Source organism: Columba livia, chromosome 15 (genome assembly GCF_036013475.1).
Source record: "Columba livia isolate bColLiv1 breed racing homer chromosome 15, bColLiv1.pat.W.v2, whole genome shotgun sequence".
Classification (NCBI taxonomy): domain Eukaryota; kingdom Metazoa; phylum Chordata; class Aves; order Columbiformes; family Columbidae; genus Columba; species Columba livia.
This window is the reverse complement of record NC_088616.1, coordinates 17,285,331-17,301,419: the sequence shown is the minus strand read 5'-3', so window position 1 is coordinate 17,301,419 and position 16,089 is coordinate 17,285,331. Positions and strand designations below refer to the sequence as shown.

The 16,089-nt window shown below is 44.9% G+C and overlaps 1 protein-coding gene across 2 annotated transcripts in view; it reads left to right on the top strand.

Annotated features, from left to right (window-relative positions):
- The window catches only part of LMTK2 (lemur tyrosine kinase 2), an 80,931-nt gene extending 64,916 nt beyond the window's left edge, over positions 1–16,015 (top strand). For both annotated transcript variants that reach the window (XM_065031602.1, XM_065031601.1), the window contains 8 exons: positions 2,185–2,318; positions 4,277–4,361; positions 4,945–5,066; positions 5,813–5,962; positions 6,189–9,102; positions 10,457–10,592; positions 10,955–11,203; positions 12,192–16,015. In XM_065031602.1, the coding sequence (XP_064887674.1) occupies positions 2,245–2,318; positions 4,277–4,361; positions 4,945–5,066; positions 5,813–5,962; positions 6,189–9,102; positions 10,457–10,592; positions 10,955–11,203; positions 12,192–12,220 (3,759 nt within the window). In that variant the 5' untranslated portion in view covers positions 2,185–2,244 and the 3' untranslated portion in view covers positions 12,221–16,015. The remainder of the gene's footprint in view (positions 1–2,184; positions 2,319–4,276; positions 4,362–4,944; positions 5,067–5,812; positions 5,963–6,188; positions 9,103–10,456; positions 10,593–10,954; positions 11,204–12,191) is intronic.
- Positions 16,016–16,089: the final 74 nt, after the last annotated feature.

Sequence of the window (16,089 nt, the reverse complement as noted above, 5' to 3'; positions counted from 1 at the left end):
ATGAGGCAAATAGTAGAAGTGTCAGGGGTGTGTGGTTTAAAAAAAGGGGGGGTTTTGCCAGTGGATGGCGTCTTCAGAAATCATGTCTGTTGGGTTCAAAGACTTTGTGCTTTCACAACTGTTTTACACATGCCTAAACAAATTTCTGGTGGCCTAGGTGCTCTATTCCATACATTGCTTGCAGGCACTTTAGTGCTAGTGACTGCAAGTACTTAAACTGCAAAGCAGTGTGGAGGGGCAGGGTTTGGGGTTGTCTGAGAACTGAAGAGCAGGAGTGGTGTGCCGGCGTGTGGCTCGGTGGGAAGTGTTCAGCAGACAGAACTTGGCAACCTTGTCACACTTTTAAAACCCTGTCGTCAGGAGCTACTGGTTCAGAAAGTCACGTCTGCTGTTTGCCTGGGGCGTCACAGGGACCAAATGTGCAGTTTGTGCAAACAAGAAAACTGCCGGAGAGTATTGCCTGTAGATGCGCCCTCGGCTTCTGGCTCTTACAGAGATGTTACACTGTGCTTCAAGGCGCCGGATTTAATACAAGTTGTATTTCCTACAGAAGTGTGTACCTACATCAGTTATTTAGTAAATAAGGGATGCCACATAGCACTGCTATTCTAATGCGTTTAAAAATCAAAAAGTAGTTCCTTGGTGCATTTCAGACGTCCCAGGAACTTAATCCACCGGGGACAAACCCCGAGTGACCAGCCGCTGTGTCCCGGAGGACAGTTTCTGACCTAGTTCAGGCGCTTGCTGCCGCCTAGAGCCCGCTGAGCTCGGGGCTCCTGCCCGCTGGGCTGCGCCGCTTGCGCTCCGTGGCTCCTCGGGGCAAGGAAGAAGGGCTGTGGATATAATGTCTGTACTTATATCTGTGAGCCAGTGTGATATTAAAGCTGTAATTGTAAGGCAGAAATAGCTTCTGGGAAACATTTTAAAAAATACAATTCTGTTGAATACAAATACATAAATGTTACCTAATTAGTAGCTAAAAACAGGATAAAGAGAATGTAATGAAAGCTTCTACAACATTAAGCGGGGTTGGAAGTTGTGTATGCTTTCCCCAAGATTGTATAGCTACTTGGAGCGTAAGCAGGACATATAAAGCAGATGAAAACGGAATAGCTACTTGTGTGTTCTGTGGAATCTATTTGTGTTTTAAAAAATTAAAATGAAGTTTTACGTAGTGTCTGCTTTCAAGTAGACTGCCCATTGCTTTCTATTTTATTAAGAGTAACCCGGGTCGGTCCAGCCAGTCACCTCGGCTGTCACGGCACTGCTAGATTTCAGTGCACCACACAGACCTCTGCTGCTTGAACTAACAGAATTCTAGATTGTTGTCGTCAATTAACCACGTTGAGGAGAAATCAGATGCTGCGGGTACAGCTCCACGAGGTGCGGGAGCGGCGGGCAGGCCGCTGGGTGACGTGCGCGGGTGCCGCCGAGCGGTGTAACGTCTTGTGCAGCTCAGTGCGAAGTCACGCTCTGAAATAACTCGCTAATCTTACAGGAAGTCCGTATTTTAAATAAAATGTAGGAGTTCTGGGTTAAAAGTTCAGTTGTGGAAGGTAGGGATGGTAAAGCATGAGAAGCTTGTTCTTTTCGTTTGCTTGGATTCACTGACTTTAGTCCGACTTTTCCTGAACACCTGACATCTTCCAGTTATTTTCCCTCTGTTTCGAGGCCATTCTCTTTTTGGTGGTTTCTGGAGCTCTCTGGCCTCGCTGCCGGGGTGGCTGCTGCTCAGCGTTGCCTGGCCCAGCGGAACTGCCGCCGTCCCCCGGGCTCTTGCTCTGCTCTTTGTGGCTGGAGCTCGGGGAACCCTTTGCTCTGGTCTCCTCCCTCCTCTCGCCTGTTCCAGCCAGCCGTGCTGATTTGGAGAACTTGGAAACTCATCTCGTTTAAAAACAGAAGCTCGTCAAAGTCTGGTTTTTAATGGAAAGTATTATTGTCTGGGAGTTTTGTTTTATGTGGCTGTCTGATCTATGATGTTAATTACTCAATGATTTGACCTAAAACACTTAAAAGGACAACACCATAATCCTTAAATAACTTATTTAAAAATCCTTATGGAGACTGGAAACCTGCAGAGAATCTTTTTATGAAGCACAAATGCGTTTAGTTGGTTCTTCAGTAAATATTTTTCAGATTCAACTCACATACAAGGCTGATAAGTATTTTCAACTTCTTTTACAGGGTGACCTAAAAACTTACATCTGCAATGAGCAAGAACACGTGAAAGGAGACTCTCAAGTAATGCTGCTCCAGAGAATGGCGTGCGAGATTGCTGCTGGCCTTGCTGTAATGCATAAGCATAATTTTGTGCATAGGTATGATCTCCAGATAAATCAGTTTTAGTTATGATGCACTGTAAAATTCGCATAGGTATTAATTAAAACCCTGGCGTATTGAAGGTTGTGTGTGAAGCAGCTTCCATCCAGTGCGCGGATCCCGAGTCAGGAAGGCGTGCCGCCTGTGCGGGTGCTGGTGCTGGGGCAGGGCTGCGGCGCTGCGGCCCCGCCTGGCCCCGCGCTGCCCGCGGGCCTGTTGGGTTTGCAGCCCCGGACACGACCCACCAAGCCAGTCCACAGCATGTGGTTTGATTAGTTCTTGGTCCAGTTGAATTTGTGCTGGTTTTGGGGCGGGGGGGATGTTAGAATGCACCTTGCCTGCTGTGTGGCTTTTAAAGCCGTTCAGAACTTGGTCTGATAACGTTATCTGAGTTACTAAACGTGGAGAACCCCCTGGAAATGCCGCCTTTCTGATGCAGTAAGGGAGCAGCTGACTTCAGATGGGGCGTCTGCCCGAAGCAGCTGTTCTGTCACTGAACCATCGTTCATGTAACGCCGTAGGCCTCGTAATGGAGGTACAGATTTGGAGGAAATTACAGTGGGAGAAAAGATCGGTTTTAATTGGGGGAAAAAATGTTGGATTTATTTATTTTTGATTAAAGTTAATGCAGTCGACAGTGAAAGGATGGCAGTAGTAGTAGTAAAAGGCAGGGGAAAAATGTGTTCATGAAACTAATTGCTGAGAAATACGCCAAGATTATTTTCTTTTGCTTTAAATGCAAAGGTGTTAAGGATCTGGAAGACATCAGCCTTAGACTGGGAATGACTAAAATGTTAAATAGTATCTGATAGAACCTCGGGTAGAGCTTATCAGTGCACATCCTGCTGCTTAGAGGAAGCAGAGACCATTCGTTCATGGAGAAGCCGAACTATTAAACTAAGTCTGAAAAGGCGCGAGTGTAAAGCAAGAGCAAAGCCCGGAAGGCTGGAGGCGGCTGCTGGGCAGAGCTGGTCTGGCCACGGCTTGGGCAGGTTCACGTGCCCTGAGTCAAACCTCCCAAACCGAGCGATCGCTGTGTCCTGCAGTGCAGCAGCAGAGCTCTACGGTATTAGATTATCAGTGAGTTTCAGTGAAATACACTTAACCTGGATAAATAATTACTCTGCGCATCTGCGAGATTCTCGTTATAAATGTTTACTTCTAGCAACACTATCCTGATGCTGTCAGAGTAAGTGGTAAAGCTCCAGCATCAGTGATTTTGTTGTTAGTGGTAAATTCAAGCAGCCAAAAATGTATTTTTTTTCTTCCAGGATATTTATTTTCAAAGCATAAAAGAAGTTGTGAAGCTTTTGAGGGTTACAAATGTGTTTCTGACCTGTGTAGTTCAATGATTCTGGAGAGGAAAACATTTTCCCCTCTCTTTGAAGCAGGGAAACTGTGGCTTTCAGGTCCTTTGTACTTCAGAGCCTCTTTTTAAAGCCCCGCAGAAGCAATGGCAGGGTTCTGCCGGTGCGCTGAATTGCCTGGGCGCTCTGTGAAGCGGAGAAGCGAAACGCTCGAGCGGTTGGTGCGCGCGGCGGCAGAGCTGCCGAGAGGAGCCGCGTCACTCCTGGTGCGCCGCCTCGTCCTCTGCATCGCACTGGGATAATTGCGTGCAGTTCTGGCTGTGATTGGGATACTCACTGAACGCAGTTTGAACTGGTTTTGAAGGGCAGCGTCGTAGTTTAGGGGTTTTGTTTAGAACCTTCAAGTGTGATTGCCTTGTCACTATGTCGAGTTCTCTCTGGATTGCAGAACACAGATTCTGCTTCATTGTGTGGCTCAAAATTGATTCTCTTTCACAAACATTTTATTTTAGAACTCTGGTGGCTTCTCAGTTGATAGTTTAAGCTGTGGGCTGAGTGTTGTAAGAACTGTCACTGCTGTTACCCCTCGTCTTCCTTTGCGTCAAAGGTTTCTTGGTTTGGTCTCATTATCTATTGGTTTGCTTTTTCAGTGACTTGGCCTTACGGAACTGCTTTCTCACGTCCGATTTGAACGTCAAAGTAGGAGATTATGGTATAGGATTCAGTAGATATAAGGTGAGTTAATCTAGTCATATACCGCTTTTCTTAAAAGATTTGGGGCCTAAACAAGCATACCCTAAAGTTATAAACTGATACAAGATTGTCCTTTATCTGAATAATGGACTTTCAGAGTGTAACTGGCAAATAACCGTAGCAAGCTCACCTAACAGAACAGATGAGCTTTCAAGAGATGGGTGGAATTTTTGCTTGTAGAAGGAAGCTTCTGGTTAAATCTGCCTTTTTTTAGGACCTATTTACAATAGTCCTACAACATGTACGAATTTGGTTTTCATGTTTTAAGAAAGAAAAAATTAAATTCCATTTCTTAACGAAAATGTTCAAAGTACTAAATGTATCAAGAAAGTGAAAAAATCAAGTCATTAATTTAGTGTTTTCGGAGCACCGGCCGAGCAGCAGGTGGCACTTGGCTCCTCTCCGCTGCCGCAGCGTTCTGTGCTGCCTGCGCAAAACGGGCTTCGTTTGAGTCTCGTGTTTTGCGTGAGGATCACATAAAGCCACGTGAAGGACCGTCAGCTTCTGGAGGTCGGTCGGTGTTTGTTCAGGCTTTTTCAGTCGTTTTGTGTGTTTAATCATTTAGGAAGACTATATTGAAACAGATGAGAAGAAACTTGTTCCTCTGCGATGGACTGCACCCGAGCTAATCACAAGTTTTCAAGACAGACTGTTATCAGCAGAGCAAAATAAATACAGTAACATATGGTACGTAGTAGCCTTTGGAATAACTTCAATGAGAGATTCTCAAACATGTTTTCAAATGTTACACAATGGAGTAAAAAATATTTACAGTTAAGTTGGATATAGGCCTGATGCACTGCTCTTCTGTTTCAGCAGACGTGCAGTAGATGCTAATGTTGGACTAGCCATAGGGCTTATTTGTCTTGCTTCTCTAAACAGGCATGTTCTACTTTCTTAATGTGTGGGGGGTTCTTCCATAGGTGAATCGTTTGAGGCCTGTTGTATTTTGTTGCCTTCACTGGTGTTGCCTCCTTCATTGCCTTCAAGCAGCTTCGTTCTTGAGGCTTCTAGTGTTCTATAAAATGAAACGAGTTAACAGGTTCTGAAGTTATCGAGCCAGTAGGAGAGTGATATGTTTCTTCTTGCAAATTATGCTTTGCACAATCCCTGCTTCCGCGGCCCAGCTGTGCGGCAGCTGGCGGGAGAATCCCCGCTTCCGCGGCCCAGCTGTGCGGCAGCTGGCGGGAGAATCCCCACTTCCGCGGCCCAGCTGTGCGGCAGCTGGCGGGAGAATCCCCGCTTCTGCGGCCCAGCTGTGCGGCAGCTGGCGGGAGAATCCCCGCTTCCGCGGCCCAGCTGTGCGGCAGCTGGCGGGAGAATCCCCACTTCTGCGGCCCAGCTGTGCGGCAGCTGGCGGGAGAATCCCCGCTTCCGCGGCCCAGCTGTGCGGCAGCTGGCGGGAGGCTGAGCGCTGCGCTGCTGCTTTGCAGGTCCCTGGGGGTGACGCTGTGGGAGCTGTTCGAGGAGGCGGCGCGGCCCTACTCGGAGCTCTCTGACGGGGCGGTCCTGGCCCGCGTCGTCAGGGACAGGCAGGTTAAACTCCTCAAGCCGCGTCTGGAGCAGCCGTACGCTGACAGATGGTAAGCGTTAAATGCTTTTATTTATTCTTACAGCTGCTAAATAAGTTTGAAATTGCTATATGGAATCTGAATTGCTGTATGGCAAAGAAAGCCTAGATAAAAAGAAGTTGCTACAGATAGAAATTCTTTCCAGTGATGTTGTTAATCCTTAGCCTGTTAGATATCTGAGTTTTATAAATTCCTTTTCAGTGTGAAACGTTCTGAAACGTGTTTCTTATTTCCGTAGGTATGAAGTTCTGCAGTTCTGCTGGCTGCCTCCAGAAAAGAGACCGACGGCAGAAGAAGTGCATAGACTTCTAACTTACCTCCGCATGCAAAGCCAAAGGGACTCGGAGATAGATTTTGAACAGCAGTGGAATGCCCTTAAACCAAACACCTCAAACAGAGAAACAAGTAATTCTGCGTTTCCAATCTTGGATCACTTCGCAGGAGACAGACTTGGCCAGGAGATGGAGGAAGTCCTTACTGTAACAGAAACAAGCCAGGGTCTCAGCTTCGAGTATATCTGGGAGGCAGCTAAACATGATCATTTTGACGAAAGTGGCCGTGTGAACCCCGATGAAGCAATGACTTACACAAGTATTTTCTTCCCAGTGGAGGTTTTTGAGAGGTCCCTTTCAGAGCAAGGGCCGGGAGCGCAGGACGGCAGCGGTCAGGAAGCATCCCTGGCTGTCCCTGGGGTGCTGCCTGTGTTCGACGCGCACAAGCTGTCTGTTGGAAACGACTACTACATCCAGTTAGAGGAAAAAGGAAGCGGCTGCACCATGAACTTTGATAACCAGTCAGTCGTACTGACTACCGAAGTTGATCATCAAGAAGCTGTACAAGAAAAAGGTTCTCATTTCACGGTTCTCAGGGATCTTGATGTTGAAGAATCCAGCACTGACGGGGACTTCTTCCACTACAATACAGATCCTAAAGAGGATTTTCTGCCTGCCGCTGGTAGTCCAGAAAGTCCTTTCCAGAATATCTTTAATGACATTGACAGATCAGAAGAACTGACAAACAGAAAAATACTTGGTTTTGCTGAAGCAAGTGACGTTCCTAAAGACTTTAACCCAGTTGCTGTAAACTCAAACACAGATGCTAGGAAGGCCGCAGACCTTTGTGAGAAGGAGCATTCTAGTCATGCTTCTGAGAATGAGAGAGTTTCTGCATGTGAAAATCTCTCTAACCAGTCTGACTTGGTAACCTTAGAAGAACTTTCTGATAACTTCTTATTTCTTCAAGAGAAAAACTTGTTAACAGGGTTATTGTCCAACAAAACCAGTGGTGATTTTGGGAAAAAAACAGATGATGTTCTAAACAGTATATTAGAAACCTCAACCAGAAGCTCTGTGGAGCCCGAGCCTGTGTTCGCTGGAAACGCGCAGGTCTTGTCTTTGATCCATGGAAGTCTTGGAAGAATGAAGGATGAAAATTCCAACCCAGTGGCAGTGACTAAAGACGTGAGCTGCCGGAGCGCCGCGGGGGCGCGGGCGTTCCCCAGCCCGTCTGCAGCGCCCGAGTCCTCTGGGAAACGTGCACGTCTTCCTCCTTTGGAGGACGACGGAAAGCTTGTAAATGTGGAAGTCAACAAGGTCGTGTCCTGTAATGCTGGTATCCTCTGTCAAGAGGAGCTGTCCAATAATGCCCAGAACAACAATGTTGGAAACAATCCGTATTACAGTGTTGCTGTCGAAACAGATGAGTGTGATGCACAGATGAAGCAGGGAATGCTTGTCAGGCCTGATGAGGAAGCTTTCAGTAGAGAAAAATGTACTGAGCAGGAAGATACAAAAAGAAACTTGCAAGAGAAGTCTCCCATATTAAAAAATGGTGAATGTTTATTGGAGGAAAACCAAGAAATATTGGATGATTTTGAGAACCGTAAGGATGTTCCTGAAGAGGTGACCTTAATTTCTGTTACTGCTTCAGACTGTACCAGTCAGGATAGTCTTCTGGAAGACAGCCCGCCCCCTGCGCAAACCGCGGAACAAGCCCTAGAGACGCCAGATTCCTTGGATTCTTTAGATGTAAATGAGGTTTTAGAATCTTTACAGGCCCAGAGTCCTCAGAAGCTTTTGCCACCTGATAAACCTGCTGACAGCGGCTATGAAACCGAGAACCTGGAGTCTCCAGAGTGGACTTCCCACCTGGCTGTGGAGGATGCGGCTGGTGCGGATGCTGCTCTCTGTGCTGTCAGCGAGAGCAGCCGCAGTGCTCTGCCTTCCCATCCAGTCATCATCGTCTCAGAAGCAGCAGCTTGTTTGGATGCTGTGAACAGCAATTTTGAAATAACCCCAAAGGTTTTTCTAGGTGGAAATCAGAACTCGTATAGAGACTCTGCCTATTTCTCTGATAACGATTCTGAGCCAGATAAAAAACCAGAAGAGACTGTGAATCTGTCAAGAGAGCCTGTGTGTGTTGTCCCTTCCAACAGAGGAGAGGATAATCCTGAGGAGGATTGCAGTTCCGAAGACAGACAGCGAAAGTGTGATGTAAGGAAGTACCGGGAGATCAATGATCCCACTGCAGAACCAGAACTAGATCACGACTCGGAGCTGCAGGAGGTGGGCGGCGGGGTGCAGGGCTGTCCTGGTGAGTGGGCCGAGGCGACTCTGAATTCCCTGGAAGTATCAGTGGAACATAACCTAAGGGATGAAATAAAAGTATCTGAGACTTCCCATAAAACCGTCTCTTGTGTTGGCACTAACACTTCAGAGCTTCTTTCACACAGAGACTTAAAGGCTGTGCATAACTTACCGAGTCCTCTAGACCTGACTAACAGTGAGAAGTCCTTCTATCACATCGAGGGACAGAAACTGAAAGAGCCAGATATTGAAGGAAAGTACCTCGGCAAACTCGATGTTTCTGGAATGCTTGATCTAGAAGATGGCGATGATGCGGATGAGGAAGATGAGAACAGCGACTCTGAGGATGACATGAGGACTTTCCATGTGCATAGTCTGAGTTCTGACAGTGAAGATGAGGCTGTTCATCAAGTACCCGAGATACTTAGCGACAAGGATGATGGGAAACATCTGAGAAGCTTGTTGAAACTTCCAAAACCTCTTAATGAAAGGCAACGTGAGCACTGGAAAAATGAGAAAAAGGCTGTGACGTTCTTTGATGATGTGACAGTCTATTTATTTGATCAGGTATCTTTTATTTTAATTACAAAGTAAAGTTTGTATTGGTTTGGACTCCTGAAACAAGATGTGGTAGAACAGCTTAATATTTGTGGGCCCACTGTTACAAGAGCTGTGTTCGCGGGCTCAGCCCTTTGACGTGAGGTACTTTTCGCGGCCGGGGCGCTGCTGCGTGTCGGCACCGATCCAGGTGGAGGGGTTTGCTTGGGCAGGGCCGGTGGCCAAATCCTTTGGGAGCCCTGGCGGCCTGCGCCGGATGCAACGTGGTGTTTGTACGCTGTGTGTGATTAATGTGTGAGACAGCAGCATTATGGACCGGAGTTGATGAATTTACTTTACCAGAATGTTGATGTGACTTTACTGAAGCAGTTTCTGTTTAATGAGTTAGAGAACTTTGGGTTTGATTTCAAATGCCTTTACAAAAGAAAAGGGGGGTGGGGGTGTGCAGGAAACCCAACGTTAGTTGACATTAAGGTAAATTTACCTTAAACCTTTATCAAAGATGAGAACAGTATTTAGATGGTAATGCTGCTTTTTACTAGTCCAGCGTGACTGAGGTTCGATGGAACACTGGTCTGCGTATGAATTCAAGGTTACCTTTGTTTCTCTATCTGCTTTATCAATTGGTAACTTGTGTAACGTGATACAGAGGGGATTTCTATTTAACATTATGGCACCTAAACTAGTATAGTGAGTTTGAAAGAACAGTCGCATTGTCAAGCTTTGGAAGTGTTGCTTATGATGACGCACATCAATATTGGAGATAATTGTGCTTTGGAATAGAAAACGGGTGCTATACTTGTGCGTAGGCAGTCTATAGAATAGTGATCCTTTTCTCAGAGGGGAAGGAAAAATAGCTGTGTTTGAACTGCTCTTAGTTGTTGAACCCTTATCATCACAGTCACTGATAAAAGGGCTGCTTCAAACAACACCGCTCATGCACAGTCTGACTCTTCATCCTGAAGCGTGATTAAGGAGTAAAAAAACCTTAGGAAATGCTGGGAGATGGGATAAGGCTTCACTAAGTACAAAAACCTGCCCGTGTCAGACTGATAAGGAAACTGTTCTCGATTGGAAGATGTTTTAGCTTTGTTCCTAGAAATATGAAACTTCTTCCATTGTAAATAGTGTTTAAATAGTCGTTTCCTGCATGGATTTTAGCATTGAGTTGATACCACTTTCTTTAGAAATAGAAGTTAGTGCATACGGTTCATCTAGAACTCAAAGTTTTGTTGTGTGGTAATAACTCAAGAGTTTACAGACCATGTAGTTCCATCTGGTGGGGAGTGTATCCCGTGATTGCATCCACAGGCGCAGGTACGGTGTGTGTGCCAGAGGTAACTGGGCTGTTCGTTTGCCGTAGGAAATGCCGACTAAGGAGCTGGGGCACCGAGCAGCGGACGTGACCGGCGAAGGCTCTCGCAGCGCTCCTGTCCCCGCTTCCAGCTTCAGTTACTTAAACAGATTCACCAACTCAGAAAGCTCCACAGATGAGGAAGGTACTTGAATGCGTTTACACACAGCGGGGGCTGAGACTGCTCTCTGCATAGTTCTTAATTGCCATTTAAATGATACGGGATTTGTCAGTGCTCTGTACCGTGCTGGCTTCAGTTTGGCATCCTGAGCACGCGCTCGGGCTGGCGCTGAGGCTCACGGCTCCGGGAGTCGCGCGGCTGGGTGAGGTGTTGGCTCACGAGTATCTTCAGAGTGACAAGTCTTGGTGAACCGCAGGGCCAGAACAGAAAAGCTACACGTTTCATTCAGTCTTCCAGGGCCTTGCTATTAAAACTCACAGAGTAAAAGTCACGTAGACTTTACATTTCTGTAATTTGTTGGGTGTTTTTCTTTTTCTCTTCCAAAGGTGGGGGGTTCGAATGGGATGATGACTTCTCTTCTCCAGAGCCATCCTTCCTGTTGAAGGCAGCTAATAATCTTATCAGCTCTAAGCCACCTCTTCAGTCATCAAAGTACTTCTCTCCGCCGCCGCCCCCGCGGACGCTGGAGCAGAACTGGTCACACCCGTCCCCGTACTCCAGGTTCTCCATCTCTCCTGCAAACATGGCAAGCTTCTCTCTTACGCATCTCACAGATTCAGATATGGAACAGGGAGGTAAGTGACTTAGAACTAATTATAATAATTTTTAAACTACAAATTAAAAACTTTATGCAGATATATAAGCAATAAATATGGCAAATATTGTTCTATATTAAATACTTTAGGAATGTATTTCAAGTGCTGTCAAACTTGCAATTGAGTATTCAACAGAACACTTAGAGGAGCACTCACGATTTCCCTCTTCAAAAAGACCTAGCACTACATTTCTATAAATGAGATCTGTGCAGTCCGTAGGCACTTCTGTTTAGCTGCCACGCTGTGGCAGTTGAATAACTGTCACTATTGCGCTCTTGTAAGCTGCAATGTTCTTCTCATTGCACGGGGTGAGGTTACTGGGATCATGAGCTGGTTTTCCAGTTCAGTTTCCTCTCATATTGCCTTCTAGAAAGCGCAGTCCTGACGTTCTCTTAAGAACTGCAGCATGTTTTCTAGAGCCGTGAGCTGACAGTTTCTTTTAGGAGAGTTCATAGCATATTGAGTCCTAGCGTTGCTTATTAACAGAAGCTTGCTTTGGTACATTTTGAGGGTTAAGAAAAGCAAAAATAGGTGAACTTGAATCAGTTAAATATATTTTTAATCTTGATTAAATGTTGCATTATTGAAAATTTTACTGATCACTAAGCCTTGCTAATGGTGAGTGTCTATAAAAATATAATCAGTGTTTATTTATAGGGTTGCATTGTTCCCGTGTTGTGCTTATTGATTAGATAATGTTTGCTGCTTGGTAACTTAGAGATAAGGGAGGTGGTGCTGGAGATGCCGCGTTGCCTCAGGCGCCCCGAGAAGTGACACTGGGGTGCGGGTTCCGGCAGGTGTCCGTACCCGAGTGCCCGGTGTTTGCAGTAGGTGGCAGCGCTGGGCACCATTAAGCAGAAGGGGCAGGCCCAAAGGGCAGAGCGCCAGGCGTAGGAGGAGCCTTGCGAGAAGGGGGGGTTGTGCAGAAGCATCTCACTGTGCCTTGTGACCTTTCCTCTGCCAACAGGAAGCAGTGAAGATGGAGAAAAAGATTAAATTAATTAAAACTTCTCGGACTGCATACATGAAACACACAGATGTTGTGTCTGAAACCTCTCTATCTAAACTCTGGACCCTGCTGGAGTAACACAGGTAATCGAGAAGTACCAAGGAGTGCAAGTAAACACTGAAAGCAATGTTAAATCAGGACATTAATTTGAATGTGTATTTAACTTTGTAATGTATTTTTAAATCAGTGCAATTTTGCTTTTCATTGAAAGATGATTCGCCGCTGTTTTCAAGTACTTGAAGCATTTTTCAGATAACTTAAGAAACAAGTAAAGCAATTACACTACAGTCTGGTTTGTGTATGAGATTGTATGATATTCTTTTTATATTTTTCCATGTAGTTCGTTAGTTATTTGAACGTCCACCTGCTGTAGAATTGTGTACAACTGTCCTGTGCAACAGGTGGCTGTGTTGCTGGAACTGTACGGATGATAGTTGATCAGTAGTGAGCCATATTTATTCAAAAAGATATCACTACATATTACTTTGCTTATTACAATTGCACTATGGATTATTCTTCCTTTATTTCCTGATGATGTACAGAATCAAGATCTTAAATCTTTCAAAGAAAATAAGACAAGTTGGATTGGCCCAGGTATCCAGTTCAGTTTGTCCTTTTTGTAGCCCTTGCTATGCACGGTACTTGTAAAATGTACATAACTTCTGAGTGTTACACTAAACTTGCTGAAATCTTCTATTCAGTACCATTTCTATATGATAATGACTATAGATTGATTGTTAGTGTTCATGTTTTATAGGAAACTGGAAAAGAATATGTGATATACTCTGGAATTTTTAGATAAAAGAGAGAATTCCTCTTAATTCCTGAATATGATCCTACTGACTGCTTAAAATGTAGTAGCATCTGACTATATCATAATTAAGGGCCTTCCAGTTTTTATTACAATTTCTGCCTTGAAGAGAGAAGAGGAAGAATGGGCTGTACAAACCTGTGGGGCTGATGACTCCTATACAGGACTAATTCCAGCAGGCTGGTCGGGGCGCGCTCGGCCCTTCTCCTGTGCGTTCGGTGGATGTCGGAGCTCCCTCCTCCGCAGACCGGGGCTGCCGTTCTGAGGCCTGGGGTGAATCTACCTCTCGGTGTGTCGTGACCATTAAGAATTAGATCAACGGTTAATGCCCAGTTTTGCACCCTTTGTAAGGCCATGCCTGTTTTGAGATGTCTGCAAGGCTCCATGGTACATCTGGAAGTGCACGCTGACCAAAGGTGCGATGGTACAGTTAGCTCTGTCTGTAGGGGAGAGAACACGACGTGCTTGGGTTTGTCCTTCCTAGTCCACCATGCTTTTAGCTGCTTTAATCCTTTAAACCGCGTGGGGAAAGATCTTCGTGATTGAGAAGCAAAGCCCTGGCCTCCTGGGACGCCTTATGCGGCTGCGGGTCTGTGGGAAACGCGGGCAGGAGCAGTTTCCCTGGCTCTAGCGTACTAAGATACAAAATAATTTGTAATTTAGTGGCTATTTTGGCGGGGCTTCAGTGTAATGGTGGTCCCAGTGCTCTGTGTTCAGATCCAGTCAGAGAATTTTCATCGTGTCAAGTATGGCAGGACTAGATATTTTCAGATGTGTAAAGTTTGTTCCTGTGCCACTCCAAATGCGTTTGGATTTTTTAAAGTATGTTTTAAAATAACAGGAATATGTTAATTGCTTTTTTCCCATCATTCTTTAGCCGTTAACCAGAGTGGTTTATATACCGATCAAAAGGGAATGATTTAGTGATAACGTTATTTGAAGTTGCCAAGGTATCGTTGAGAACTCCTGTTGGTGAGGCACTCGGGTTCGCACTCGAACCGTTTTCGCTGTGAAGTGAGGAACTGGAGCTTCATGGCCCTTTCCCAGAGCGGGATTTAGGAGGCGAAGCCGCGTAGTTCTGCACGGGGGTTACAGTGGGTGCTGTAGGGGGCCTAAGGAAGCCGTTGTAAAATATGGGCACTTTGTACACAAACTATTGCTCAGAAGTTCTGTCATTCCCACGTTAGACTCCCTGCTACAGCGGGATCAAGAGGTCGCATCTGTCTTCTGTAGTTCTCACCATGGCGAGAATCAAACTCCATAATGGTCTGCGAAGGGTGTGTGGTGAGAAACCACGGGGTCAGGCCTGGAGCTCAGCCTTAGTTTAGTTTTGAATCGGTTGATTTAAAATATCGTCCAAGGTCAAAAGCAGAATTTTACAATTTGGTCCTACATCTTGTTTCTTATAATTCTGTAAAATCGGATGTTTATCCTGTACGTCGGGAGTTTCCTTTGCTTGATGGAAAGCCAAGATTTTTGTTCTTTACGGGGGTTTAAGGAAAATCCCAGATGGGAAGTGAGAGCTCAGTGCTTTGTCCAGGTGACTCGCTGCTGGGGAATTGCCAGAGGACGTTCTCCACAGCCGGGCGGGTGTGTGCGCTACTAAGCAAGGTAACGTCCTTTTCGGCTGCATGATTAGGAGAAAGGGATGTTTAAAGCTGGCTCGCCTCGCTTCAGCGGTGAATTTTAATTCTAGTAATCCACTAGGCTGGATTGCAATAATATAACGTGTCTTTTGGAAAAAATTCTAGTTAAAAATCTGATAAACTACTAACAATGTTTAAATACCTGCCTAGCAGTCAGTGGCACAATGAAGATGAATCAGTAATTCCAACATGTTACATGATAATTAGGGGATTTGTTACAAATCATTCATTAACCTAGATGTAATTTCTTGCACTAGCTACTGAAGCATGGTTTCTGTTCTAGAAGTACACGTATCTATTTTCAATGGTTTATTATGAGGACTGGTTGCATTTTAATTCCTTCTCTAGTGGAATAGCCCTTGGCCGTTTGACTGAGGGAGGCGTTGTCTCGCCTTGGCTGCTGAGGCGGTTTCCCAGCTGAGGCAGTTTGTGCAGCTTGGGAACAGCTGTGCTCTCCCAGATGAGCCCCAGATGTGGTGCCTGTAACTCACTTCATGGAAACCGCGTCCTCGTGGAAACGGGCGCATTAGACGTTTTTCCATATCCGTGTTGATGCACTAACAAAAACCATTTAAGCCTCATTCTTTTTATCAGTATTTTTAGCAGATTTTTGTGTCGTACTCCATCTTTTTCACGAGGAAGCTGGTTGGTAGAAGGACTTTTGTTTTCCTTTATTGGTTAAGCACGATGCTAGAGCGTCAGCATTGTCAGGGGTTAGTGACACGGCTGCTTCAGCTGGAGCTGGTGACAGGTGGGATCCGAGTCTATTAGCCTTATAAAAATAGCCTTAAATAAGAATGGAGTATACAAAATCACTTCAGCTTTAAGTCATACAGAAATATCCTTGTATGTTAATGATTTTGGTACAAGACTGGAAAAAATCTAGAGGGGAGTCAAACATCATATAAACTTATTGAAAATAAGTATTTGTAATACCAGCAGCCTGTTTTTCAGAAACTTGAATATCTGACTTAGTTAGTTTTGTTTATGAAATTGTTTGAACTTGCACAGATGTAGGTGTAACTTAACTGATAAATGGTACTGATGTGTGTGTATATATACTGTTTAATTCTATTTGTAAATGAGAAACTATGTAACAAAATCATAGGTATGAGGTTTTCCTATTGTAATTTAATACAGGTATGAGGTTTATGGCAATATATCATAGTTAATGAAATTTCAGGTCAAATTGTCTTTAAATTGTGTACATTTTTAAATTGTAATTTCTACTGTATATTGATTATCATGCATAGTGTGATTCAAGGAACTGCTTGTAATTTAAAAATATTTAATATTAAAAATAAAATACAATTATATATTTATAATCTCTTTGTCTGTGTGTTCATTCTCAAACAGATGCCAGCAATGGACAGGTCCAGTGTAGTTCTGCTCTGAGCTG